This window comes from Eulemur rufifrons, chromosome 8, assembly GCF_041146395.1.
Source record: "Eulemur rufifrons isolate Redbay chromosome 8, OSU_ERuf_1, whole genome shotgun sequence".
In the NCBI taxonomy this organism is placed as follows: domain Eukaryota; kingdom Metazoa; phylum Chordata; class Mammalia; order Primates; family Lemuridae; genus Eulemur; species Eulemur rufifrons.
This window is the reverse complement of record NC_090990.1, coordinates 24,632,874-24,646,083: the sequence shown is the minus strand read 5'-3', so window position 1 is coordinate 24,646,083 and position 13,210 is coordinate 24,632,874. Positions and strand designations below refer to the sequence as shown.

The window sequence follows — 13,210 nt, the reverse complement described above, 5'->3', positions numbered from 1 at the left end:
GGAGAGCACAAACAAACCCTGGAGTATCTTGTTTTGAGTGAAGAAGTGCTGAAAAAAATGATGGAGACATGTGAGAAGGACATAGCAACCAGATGGAAGAGGCTTCCACTGGTCACATCTAGTATGATGTATGAACATAAATGAAAGTATCAGATTATAACTTACTGAATAAAATAGGAATCCATGAATCTATAATATAAATAAATAAAAATTACAGATTCTCAGTATAAAATTTTTCTTAAAAATCTAACAATACTGAGACAAAAACGATAGAAAAGATATTAACTGAGAAAAACTGAGGAAGCAATATTTATAGTATTTCATAAAACAGAAGTCACTGCAAAGCAAAAAGGAAAAGATTATAAAGAACAATGAATCAAGAAAATGTAAACATCATGATTAGTATACCTCAAACACAGCCTGAAAACTGACAAAATGGTGGACAGGGAACGGGAGGATGGATAACTTCCGTGTTGAAAAAGGAAATAAAGCCAGGCGTGGTGACTCACACCTGTAATCCTAGCATTCTGGGAGGCCAAGGCGGGAGGATGGCTTGAGCTCAGGAGTTCAAGACCAGCCTGAGCAAGAGCGAGACCTGTCTCTACAATAAAGAAGAAAAATTAGCCCAGCATCACGGTGTGTGCCTGTAGCCCCAGCTGCTTGGGAAGCTGAGGCAAGAGGACTGCTTAAGCCCAGCAGTTTAAAGATATCAGCGGGCCAGGCGCGGTGGCTCACGCCTGTAATCCTAGCACTCTGGGAGGCCGAGGTGGGCGGATCGTTTGAGCTCAGGAGTTCGAGACCAGCCTGAGCAAGAGCGAGACCCCATCTCTACTAAAAACAGAAATTATATGGACAGCTAAAAATATATATAGAAAAAATTAGCCGGGCATGGTGGTGCATGCCTGTAGTCCCAGCTACTCGGGAGGCTGAGGCAGGAGGATCGCTTGAGCTCAGGAGTTTGAGGTTGCTGTGAGCTAGGCTGACGCCACGGCACTCACTCTAGCCTGGACAACAGAGTGAGACTCTGTCTCAAAAAAAAAAAAAAAAAAAAAAAAAAAAAAAAGATATCAGCGAACTAGGATGATGCCACTGTACTCTGTCTCAAAAAAAAAAAAAAAAAAAAAAAAGAATAGAAAAGAGAAAACACCTTGTACTGACTGATGATAGTATCATTATGTCTGAATCTGGGAACACAGTTAAGCAGTACTGAGATGAAAAAACTGCAAATTTGAAATCAGTTTCAGGAAACAAGATTAACAATCAATGAAGCAATCATTCAATTAAATGATTTAAAGAATAAAAAACAGGAAAAAACTTAAGAAAGAGAAGAAAATGGTAATAAAGTCAGAAATATATGAAAATAAAGAAGACCAAAAACCAAATGCTGGTTCTTTGAAAACACTGTAAGACAGATCAGGAAAGAGAAAATGCAAACAAAATACAAAATGGAAAAAGGAAATAATTATGAACTAGATGTTAACTAATGATAATTAATAGATGAAAATGAGAAAGTTGTAGAGAAATAAGAATCCAAACTGGCAAGACATTAAAAACTTGAGTAGACCAATGAATATTAAGTAAATTAAAAAGGCAAAGACCTCTCCTTAGGGGGATTAAAAAATAAACCATAATTAGAAGTTTTACAGTTTGACTATACTTGAGAAAAGAAGTTTTATGTAAGTTTTTCCACAAAATAGAAAAGGAATAAAACCTGCCTAGCTCTTTGAGACTAGTATAATATTGATTCCAAGATCAAATAACAAGAATTCAAGAGGAAAAAAAAAAATATTTCACTTGTGATCATAGATGCAGAAACACACACACACAAACTAAATAAAGTATTAGCTGGCCAAACCTGACAGTATTTTAAAAAAAAAAAAAATCAAGGGTTTATCTAAGGAATTCAAGAATAGTTCAACATTAGAAAATCTATCAATGTGCTTCACAACATTAATAAAAGCAGAAAAGTAAGATGACTATTACAGCAGATTAAAAAAAAAACATTTGGTCAATTCAACACTTATTTATAATTAAAAGAAAAACTCATAGCAATCTAGGAATAGAAAGAAATGTCCTTAAACTTGATAAAGGTTATATATCTAACCCAATTGTGTGTGTGTATAAAATACATGATCAACTAGAGTTTAATCAAGGAATGCAAGGATGGTTCAATACCAGAAAAATCCATCAATGTATTTCACCGAATGAAGAAAGATTAAAAATGATGTGATTATATAAACACAGAAAAAAAGCATTTGATAATGTCCATCTTTTATTTAAAGGAGGGAGATAGCTTAGTCAACTATTAAACTTCTTTAACGTGGTAATACATAGGATTGCTTTCCACAATAGGCAGATCTATATTTACTCTTGCTCTGTGGAAGGTTTTTTATATCCCTACATCACCACCAACACATGGCATTATCTGTTTTTCTAATTTTGGCCAGTCTTAAGGGTGTAAAATGATAGCTCTTAAAAAAAAAAAAAAAAAATCCCCTGATCACTGGGTTTGAGTATCACTTCATATACTTGTTACATATACTTTTGGGCTTCTTTTCAATGAATTACCAATTCATTATTCTTTGTTCAATTTTATGATTCAGCAGTTTTTTGTATATTGAAGATATAAGCCCTTTGGTGGGTTTAAACACTGCAAGGATCTTCCTTAGCCTGTCATCTGTCATCTTTATCCTTTATTGAACAGAAATCTCTATTTTGACATACTAAAATCAATCTTTTTTGTTTTCCCATGGTTTGGGATTTGATTTAAGAAGCTTGTCTAGATCACATGCCTAGATCACAACAACATTATCCTATATTTCCTATTGATTTTATAATTTTACCTTCCATATTTAGATCTTTAATCCATCCAGAATCCACCTTGGGACATGATGCTAGTTAGGGATCCTGTTTTATTTTCCTTCATGTAAAAAGCCAGCTTTCCAACACCACCTAGTAAAACAAACACTGAAAGCTCTTGTGTATTACTTACTAAATACTTCATAGCTTTTGTTGCTACTGTGAATTGTACCTTTTCCTTTTAATTATATTCCCTAATTGGTAACTACTCTTGTAGAAAAATGTTTGAAATTATTATAAACTTATTTTACATCTAACAAGCTTACTTGAACTTACCGTTTTAGGAGCTCATTGAGTCTCTTTGTTCTTATATACAGATGTTCCTGAATATCTGAAAATAATGCCTTAAAAATGTTTTATTTCTTACATTCCAATATTGATAATCTCTTTCTTTCTTTTTCTTTTCTGATAGTTGTGATTAGAACTTCTAGTTCTGTCAAGCAGTAATGTGATAGTGGGCATAGTGGATGTGTTAGTTAGGATGCTGGTTTGGCTACTTTAATGGCTTAAGTAAGATGGAAAGTTACTTTTTTATGTCAAGGCCTGAGCTAGTAGGCAGTCTGGGAGATAGGTGTCTCTGTCCATGAGGTTGATATGCTTCTGGTATTCTGGTATGTTGCCCTTTCCCACATGGGCAAAACAGGTTTACCATGACCATATTCACATTCTAGCCCACAGGAAAGGGGAAACAAAAGAGGACAGTAAGTATTTTCCTTTTAAAGAAGTGGCCTGGTAGTTGCAGAGTCACTTCTCCTTCCATACCACTGGTCAAAACTTAGTCCCATGGTCCCTCCTAATTGCAAGGCGGCCTGGAAAATACGTTCTCTTAACAAGGGAGCTACTGCCTAGCTAAAACTGACGGGGAAGAGGGGTTCTGTTAATAAAGAGTAGGGAGATGGATATGGTTTTACAGTTCTTATTTCTAAAGTGATGATACATAGAACTGTTACCAAGTAAAAGGAGCTTCACAGAGTAAGGGTTTTTCCCCAATTAAAAAATAAACTCTATCACATGCTCTTCCTATACGTATTGATATGCATATATTTTCCTCCTTTTTCAATGTAGTGAAGTACATCAACAGATTTCTGTGATGATCACTGCTTATATGCATATACGCACACAAGTGTAGAACTTATGATTTTATTACAGTATAGTATTTAGTATTTGATTCAAATATGTAGAATTGATCATAGAGAGTATTATGTTTTGCAGAATCCAAAGGGCTGAACTTAGAGAAAATTCAGACTGTAATATGGGAATTAGCATCTATTTAAAGGCTTAGCACGTGCTAGGCAATATGCATATCATAAAAAATACCTGACACCTGAAAGCCTACCATGTGCCAGGCATGACAACTTAATACAGGAGTTATTATGCCTACTTTACAGATGAGGAAATCAAGGCACAGAAAGGTTAAATGACTTACCTAAAGTTATATCCTTAAGTGGAAAGAGTAGGCTCCAAAGCCTATTATCTTTCCCCTATGTAGCAATGCCTCTCAATCATCATTTTCTACAATGTCTTGATGATATACAAGTACTAGCACAGAGGAATTCGGGATATTATTGCTTAATTCTTTCCTAAAATTTCACCTCAGTACCATAGGAAACCTTTTAATTCACATGAAAAATTAAATTCTGAATTTAATAAAAAACTAAGATTCGTTTACAGAAATTCATTTTACATTAGGCTTTTTGAGAAAACTGTTTTATTAAATTAAGAATGCCACAGGGCAGGTATAAATGATCTACATGGAATTTGAAGGTGCATTTGCGCACTACCCCACGACAACTCTAGAGTCTAAGGAAAGTGCTATTTAGTCTTATGTTCCCAATTTAAATATATATTTATACTTAAAAAGGACATATTCTTTATCCTCACAATTTTGAAATCGTTAAAGTTGAACTAATGCAGGCTTTGTAAATCTCAAAAAAGTTTGCCTGAAATGAAATATATTTATGATACCTGATATTTCTAGCTGTTGGGGCTTGGAATATAAATAATAAACTAAAAATGGGAACAAGTCTTTTGATGGAAAAAAGGAAACAATTAAAAGACTTTGCAATGAAATAATATATGTACTGGACTGAGTAAAAACCAAGTGATTTCTTTTCTGGAAACTGCTCTCTTTGTTATTTTACTAACTGTTGAGTCATACCAATAAAGTCAAACAGAAAAAGATATTTAAAATTCTTTCCAGACATAAAAAAAAAAAAGAACTCACCCGTCAAATACAAATATACTATTTTATTCTAAGGGAATATTTCTGTGGTTTCTGCAAGGGGAAAACCCAAAAGTGGTTAAAAACCAAAAAAGAACAGAAAGGATGATTTAGATGTTTCTCTTTTTGTTTGATGTTTTTTTCTCCCCTGGAAAAAAAAATGTAATTTTATACAATTTTAGTAAAATTAAAAAAGCAAATAACTGGACACACACATCAACAGCTACACTTATGAGGAATGACCAACAATGAATCCATATTTTCTCTTACGAATTAATTTAGGGTTCTGGGCAACTCTGTGGACTAACATGCAGTTGAAATCCTGATACAGTCATTTATCTGGGTATTGGTTGTTCTCAGTTAAAAGATACAGATTTTTTTCCTGGTATTTTATAACAATTTATCTACTATGCTAACAATATTTGTTTTTCATACAACTACAGAAGGGGGAAATGTTAGTGTTTACACAAACCATAGAATTCGTGTAGTGGGGACTATTACACCTGATGTTTCTGGATAGTTTATTGGCAGACTTATCAGACAATCCAATTGTTTTTCCTCCATATCAAACAAGGTATGAAGTAAGAAGTTTTCCAGTCAGAAATGACAAACAGATGGAATTAATCATACAGAAAATTGGGGCAGATTTACTTGTATCACACAGTTCTTGGTAACAAAAATGAGATTTGTTACAGGCAGAGGGACAGAACCAGCAAGTACACAATGTCAAAAGGCCTACTTTGTAATTTTTATTTTACTTAAATGACTTTGATTTGTAAAAAAAAAAAAAAAAAACAAAACAAAAACCTGCTACATCCACCTAAAAAATGGGACATACTGAAAAGTCTTTTAAGATTAAAATTTCCAAGAGGTTTTCTGACTGCTCTCAATCTTTTCATAGGGTCAAATTAACCTCAGCTAAAGAAGGTCTGTGATTGGCCAACATCATAAAAGCTTTGATTCAAAATTTTGTGGGGAAAAAAGAATGGAGATGAGGGAAATGGATTGATATGCCACATACGCCTATGACTTGCACTCCTCATAGAACTACTAAAACAGCTAGAGTTTGGAATAATGCTATAAGACCTCTCTATGGATATGCAAGACAGTCAATGTCATTGTATCCTAACTCCAGAGTCCCTATTTTCAAGTTTCATAGGGCAACAAGGTCATCTTCCAAATGCTTTATATAGGAACCTACTAGGACCTTTTTTACCATAATTCAGATAGCTAAGTAATACTGTATCTTTGTGGAATCACTCACAGGTTTGCCAGAGTAAGGAGAGAGACATTTTTTTTGAAATGACAAGGGCCTCCAGAAACTGCTGCAAAAGACAAAATAGGAGGAATTATTGAGGAAATAGGAAGGTAAAACAATGGGAGAAAAGCTGCCATTGGGGAAAAAACAAAAACAAAAGGAGAACCCCCATTTCTGTGTACCACAGCTCAGGCTATGAGACAGCAGCAAGAAAGGCCTGTACCCAGAGAAGTGGGCATTTTAGTGGGTGTTCTACAAACATTTCAAGACACTTGGGGTCTAACGGGCTCCACAGATTTTGTGTGTGCATAATTAGCTTGCAGAATATCATCTCCTTTATCTCAGTTTACCCACATCCAGACCCACCACTGAGAAGGCTAGACTCAGAAAGTGAAAGGGACACATTTCTAAGTTAACAGCAGTGAAGGTCATTTTCCCTGATGTGAGGGGCCCATGGCAAAAGCACCATAGGCTTCTATCCTTCACATAATTGGCTTGGCAGTGAAAATCAAAATCAAGACCACTTTACTATCTTTTTTAAAAAGTTGAGTATTTTTATTGGGTCTTCAAGTCTAGGTCCCACAGTCCTCATTTGATGTCACTCTTTGCTCTGTATCGATCTCTCCCCTGACTTTTATGGAGGGCTTGCCCAAGTAGCCTATTGCAGCCAAGGTTTCACTCCAAAGCTACCTCTCTAAGGTCTAAGGTTACTATGGTAGAGTTTTATACAACAGTTTTCCTTAAAAATATTCCACAATTTGTTATTCCCAAACAAAATAAGATTATGCACCACTCAGAGAAATTGGTTAGTCATTCTGAAGATGTCTAACAACTATATCACTGTCAAAGAACATTTCTCAGTTCATATTCTTTCCTTCAATTTTCATTTGTACATCCACACTGTGGGGTTCACAAGTCATCTGTTTTCCACTATCTTATAATCAAGTCAAGAGGACTTGGGCTTATACATCGTTTTCCAACAGCTGGATGCATTCACAGTTTGGTGCATATCAATGTATACGAAAATAGGAACCTCACTTCCATTTTAATCTGATAATTCAACATCAGAGTCTTCAGATTTGGCTTTGGCAAGTTCTTCATGTACCTCCCTCACCATGAGAATACGTGTTAACATGGTGTCCAGGGTCCCAGGGTCTATCGGGAATGTGGAGTACCACATGGGGCTATTCGGGACACAGGAGCGCTCAGGTTGAAGGTAAAACACATCATTCCTCTGCTTCACACTTTCAGAACTATCCACAGGGGGAAAAAAGAAAGAAAGAAAATAGGAAATCAGAGAGTACAGGAAATATGAACTATCCTTTAATGTAATGGCTCTCAACTTTTCCCCACTATAACCCACAATGGGGAAAGCAAGGTACCCATAAGGATAAATAGGTTTATGTGCATATTTCTCCCAGGAGTAAACTGTACTCAGAATCTTTTCTCACACACTCAAGAAATTACATTGTATTGGGAATATAATGTTAATGTAAGACAAAGTGTATGCCGCAAACTTTAGTACTTAAAACATTAAGAATAACAGGCTGGGTGCAGTGGCTCATGCCTGTAATCCTAGCACTCTGGGAGGCTGAGGCAGGAGGACAGCTTGAGCTCAGGGGTTTGTGACCAGCCTGAGCAAAAGCGAGACCCCATCTCTACCAAAAATTGGGAAAAAAAAAAAAAATTAGCTAGGCATGGTGGTGCGTGCCTGTCAAGTCCCAGCTACTCGGAAGGCTCAGGCAGGAGGATTGCTTGAGCCCAGGAGTTTGAGGTTGCTGTGAGTTAGGCTGATACCACGCCACTCACCCAGGCAGTGACAGAGTGAGACTCTGTCTCAAAAACAACAACAACAACAACAACAACAACAACAAAAATCAACTCACATGTGACAATGGCTGAGAATCACATATCCTAAGTGCCCAATATTCTGGAATGAACCCCAAGGGCACTCAATACACATTATCAAAGGGCAAACCAAATCATTATATTACTTTGAGAAAAAAGTACTTCAGTGTGAATCTTATAACTCTAAAATCATAAAGTTTTTCTAAGAAAAGGGCCACTGAAAAAATTTCAATTCCTTACAAATTTGTTTTTCTATTTATGTTTACCAAAACAATCTCTCCTCAAAATTTCTTTTCAATATAAAAACAAAATCATTGCAGATTAGATGTCACATGTTGTGCAACAGTTGTAAAGATCAAACAATAGCAGTGTTTTTGGCTTTTGAAGAAATTTCCTTAAAAAAATCATCAAGACAAGGCAATTTATTTCTTGGTTCAAAATTCAGGCAGGGGAGAAAACAAAATTAGAGGTAAATCCTTTTCTAAAGTCACATACCAGATACTTCTCTGATGTTCAAGCATCTGAAATCCAAAATATGTTAAGTGCTTTTTGAAATACACTATATCTAGTTCAGAGGAAGATCACTTACCATTTTGACAGGTAAAACTCATAAAGTCGAACTGGACATCTTAGTGGGTTGTCAGTATTCTCTGCCATCTCCACTCCCACTGGAACCTCATCATCTTCATTTCGTTTCCTCTTGCCAACGGTTAGTTTATCTTGAGACAGGAAATAATAATCAAAGGATTATACCAGAAAAGCTTCAAGACACCAATGGGCTTTGCTTCACAGCCAGAACTCTGTCACTCCTTCCCTTTCACTCATTCACTCATTCAACAAATATTTGCCAAGCTCCTATGGAGGTGCCAGACATTATTCCAAGTGCTGGGTTTGTAGCATTAAATAAAACAAAGTCATTATCCTATGGAATTTATGTTCCCTGCTCACCAAAGGAGGGGCACTGCACCAAAAAGTACAGTGTTGGAGAGTACATCTCTATTCTCAGCCTAACTTTTTAAAATAGATATTATTAGGCATAGGATTCCTAAGCCACAGCAAGAAAAAAGGGTTCCACATGCTCCTCTTCTATAGCACAGATCAAGACAGAAGTTATCATCTCTTTACCTGAAAATGTTTCTACCCTAGGACACCAGTGTCTACTAGGCATTTGTTCAGGTTCCTTTTTTTTTTTTTTTGGTAGGGTCTTACTGTGTCACCTAGGCTGGAGTGCAGTGGCATGATCATAGTTCATTGTAGACTTGAACTCCTGGGCTCAAGTGATCCTCCTGCCTCAGCCTCCTAAGTAGCCAGGACTATAGGAACATGCCACCATGCCTGCCTATTTTTTTTTTTTTTTTTTTTTTTGTAGAGATAGGGTCTCACTATGTTGCCTAGGTTGGTCCTAACTCCTGGCTTCAAGTGATCCTCCTGCCTTGTCCTCCCAAAAGTGCTGGGATTACAGGAGTGAGCCACTGCGCCTGGTTCAAAGTGGACTATATATGAACAAAACAAAGGAAATAGGACTAGACATTAAGTGAAAAAGCAAGATAATCTGTTTTTCTTTTTTTTTAAAGTCAAGGAGAAATTCAGAAAAAAGTTTACACAGTGTTGAACATCACAATTATTCTTTACAGATTTTAGTTTCAGTAATTTTAAATTTTCACATTCAAAAAACATTTCACTCTTAGAAGTAACAACTTGAATTTGAGAATTTTAGAATTTATAATTCTGGTCAAAGTTAATACATTTAATTTCTAGTTCTATAATAACATTCATTTTTTAAACATTAAAACCATCCTTTTATTTAATAAGCTGTTTTGGGAAAGCAAGACCATAAAATTTCTAATAAAATTGTCACTGTTGGTATTATTCTACTGTATATAAAAGCAGTATACTGTAGGCCAGCTTTTAAGTTCCTTCATAATTTCACAATATTAACAAAAAAGAGGGGCTCTAGTCAAAAAAAGATGTAGAAACAACAGATTAAAAGTTAAGCAGGTTTCTTTTACCTAGCAATTGACTCATCTGGTACCTTGTAAATCAGTGATTCTTAACTCTAATTCTATATTTAAATTTCTTGGTAAGTTTTAAAATATAGATTTCTTGGGCTGTATCCAATTAAGTTGGAACTTCTTTAAAAGCCAATACAAATTGTGGCAAGTGATTCCTCTCATTTTGAGGCAGTACCTCTGACAACAGAGAAAAACATTCAAATATTAAAATAAAGCTATACTCTTCCACGTCTAGAATTTACAATTACCCTTCTGCAGTAACTATCTTAGTACTTAGAACTAATGAGACTTCAAATGGAAATCTAACCACCAACATCACATACCTGGTTCTGATTCCTGCTTCTGTAAAGGTGGGAAGAACCTCAGATATGTCATCTTGGTGCTGTACTTCAGCGTCCTGGTCCGTCTCATCACATGGGCAAAGGAAAGCTTCAAGTGCTCAGTAACATTCTTTAGTTGAAAGTATTTGGTATTGAAGAAAAGGAGGGTGTTCAAGAGGACTATTGGTGAGTAAGCGCCCAGTTGTTTGCACTCCCACAAATGCTCTTCTTCAATTCGAGAGAACATGTAACCTGGACAGAGGAAAAGGGAAAAGAAACAGTACTGAGCTCCTGCTTAAGAGGAATAAGTAATCTCTCAAATTCTACGACAGGAAGATATGAAGGGAAAGACCCATTGTTCCTCTCTTTGCCCCTCTTCCTTATGTAGGAAAACAGAAAAGGCACCATGAAGCAAAAGGAAAATGATTCCACTCAAGAAGATACTGTGAGCATTCCCCTGAAACAGTTTTAATCTATTGGTATTTTAGATCAAGGATTAGCAAGCTTTCTTTGTGAAGGGCCAGAGAGTAAATATTTTAGGCTTTGTGGGCCATACAGGCTCTGAACAACTTTGTTGTTGTAGAAAATAATGAGCCATGGAGAATACATAAAACAAATAGGTATGACTACATACCAGTAAAATGTATTTACAGACAAATTTTAATTTCACATAATTTTCTCTCCCAAAATATTATTTCTTAAAGAGAATTTTCCCCAACCATTTAAAAATGTAAAAACCATTTTTCAGTCATGGACTACAAAAACAGGGAACAGGTCAGATTTGGCCCATGGGCCACAGTTTGCCAACTCCTGTTGGAGATCACTGAGCTTACTATATGTGACCAAGATAATTAGAAGACAGATACCTTCCTTCCTTTCCACCCCACCCCACTTATTTTAAATTTAAATTAAGACTGATTACTTCCTGATGACTTATCTGGGATTTTTCTTGAAAAGTAGAGGTCTTGCAGAAGAATTAAAATAAGTGTATCTTTTAATTTCACCTTTCTCATGATGCCCCTTAAATGTGAGACTTTCCTAATGTTCTCTCCTTAATCCTCTTTGTTGCTGCTTCTGCATTCTATTCTTGGGAGGTTATCCACAAACATGACTTTATTATTCCAAAACTATGTCCCTGGTCCCCTCTCCAAATGCTAAATGCATCAAACCACCATGTTGCTTAGAATGCTTCAAAGGTGTTCTACAGCCCAACAGAAAGGGGCACGTTATTTGTGAGCATGACATTCAACCTCTCCATTCACACCTGAGAAGCCTGAGACAGGAGTGGATTATGGACTGGTCTGATGACATATGGTCAAGGACAATTCAAGAATAAGGACTTAACTCTCTTAACAACCAGTTCAGTGTACATATAAACTACTGAAAAAGGCCCACTGTTAGAGTATGTAGCAGCTACTGGCACAGTGTGTATCTTTACCAATACTACCAGAGCAAAAATGGTTTCCATAAAGGTAAATATATCCTCAAGTTATTTTTAATTTTCAGTAATTAGTATCTATACATGCAGTGAGTGGAAGTTACAGTTCTGCTAAAACAATCAACAATAAATCAAAGAGTTTCTTTTCAAAAGTCCAAATGTTATAAATCAGGACAGAAATATAAAATGAACAATTTATAGAAAGATAATAATAAAATTAAAGCAATTTAAGAAAGCATATTAAGAAAACAGTTAAAGTAAAAATAATCATCCTACCATTAGGAAGTATTGTAGGTTCCCATATTTTCAAGAGTTTGGTAAGTTCAATCATAAATCTGGAATAGGGCTCAGTAAAAATATTATCTATTCTACCGTTTTCAAACAGGTACTATAAGAAAAAAAGGAATATACATGTTGATACAAAGAAAACACAAGCTTAAACTACACTGTAAGAAATAGTTTACCATTAATTTTTGCCCTTGTAAGATCTGAATCAAGTTCAACCTGAAGTATTATAGGAATATATGTGAAAATACCAGGATTCAGGTCCCATTCATGTTAACTGACATTATCTTCAGCACTAAGCCTGCAAGGTAAAGTTTTTTATTTCCTTTTTAAAACATGGATGGTACACAGAATAACCATTTTAAGAAACCCTTTATTCACTTCCTAAAACTGATGTACTGAAAATTAATTCTAATGTGTATTTTCCAAATCTTTTTTTTTCCTAATTCATAATGTATAGCTGCAGATGTGCTCTCAGACAGAAGATCATTTTTTGAAATAATATAGTTAGTGTCAGGTGACCTAAGGAAACCCTAATTTAGAAACTATCTATTTGGAGCCTTCTAAATATAGCTCTGAACTCTCTGCCCCAAAACCTGGTCCTCCAAAAGTTCAAGTCTAATTATAGGACATTAAACTATGGTAGTTAAAACCATCAACAACCATATCACAGGACAGAACACAAAGAACAGTTTGAGTAGAGTTAAAAAAAATGTACTTAGGCTTTCTCTTCCTGGTTCTTTCTGGAGTCGGAAAAGGTTGGGATGGGGGTGGTGGGGAGAATGTACTGAGTGAGGGTGCAGGTCAGAGAAAATCAAATGAGATAGGGAAATACAATGAGCAATTACAGAATACAAGGCAGCATTATGCTGAAACCTTTTGTTTTTAAAACGTGGTATTTTATTTTATTTTATTTTTTTTTTTGAGACAGAGTCTCACTCTGTTGCCCATGCTAGAGTGAGTGCCGTG

General features: G+C 35.6%; 1 protein-coding gene across 3 annotated transcripts in view; it reads right to left on the bottom strand.

The window, feature by feature from the left end:
• Positions 1-4,974: 4,974 nt before the first annotated feature.
• The window catches only part of ZMYM4 (zinc finger MYM-type containing 4), a 144,345-nt gene continuing 136,109 nt past the window's right edge, over positions 4,975-13,210 (bottom strand). For 2 of the 3 annotated variants that reach the window (XM_069479750.1, XM_069479748.1), the window contains 4 exons: positions 12,233-12,344; positions 10,522-10,770; positions 8,776-8,905; positions 4,975-7,591 (listed from right to left, as the gene is read on the bottom strand). In XM_069479750.1, the coding sequence (XP_069335851.1) occupies positions 7,384-7,591; positions 8,776-8,905; positions 10,522-10,770; positions 12,233-12,344 (699 nt within the window). In that variant the 3' untranslated portion in view covers positions 4,975-7,383. The remainder of the gene's footprint in view (positions 7,592-8,775; positions 8,906-10,521; positions 10,771-12,232; positions 12,345-13,210) is intronic. The other variant, XM_069479747.1, reaches the window with a different exon arrangement.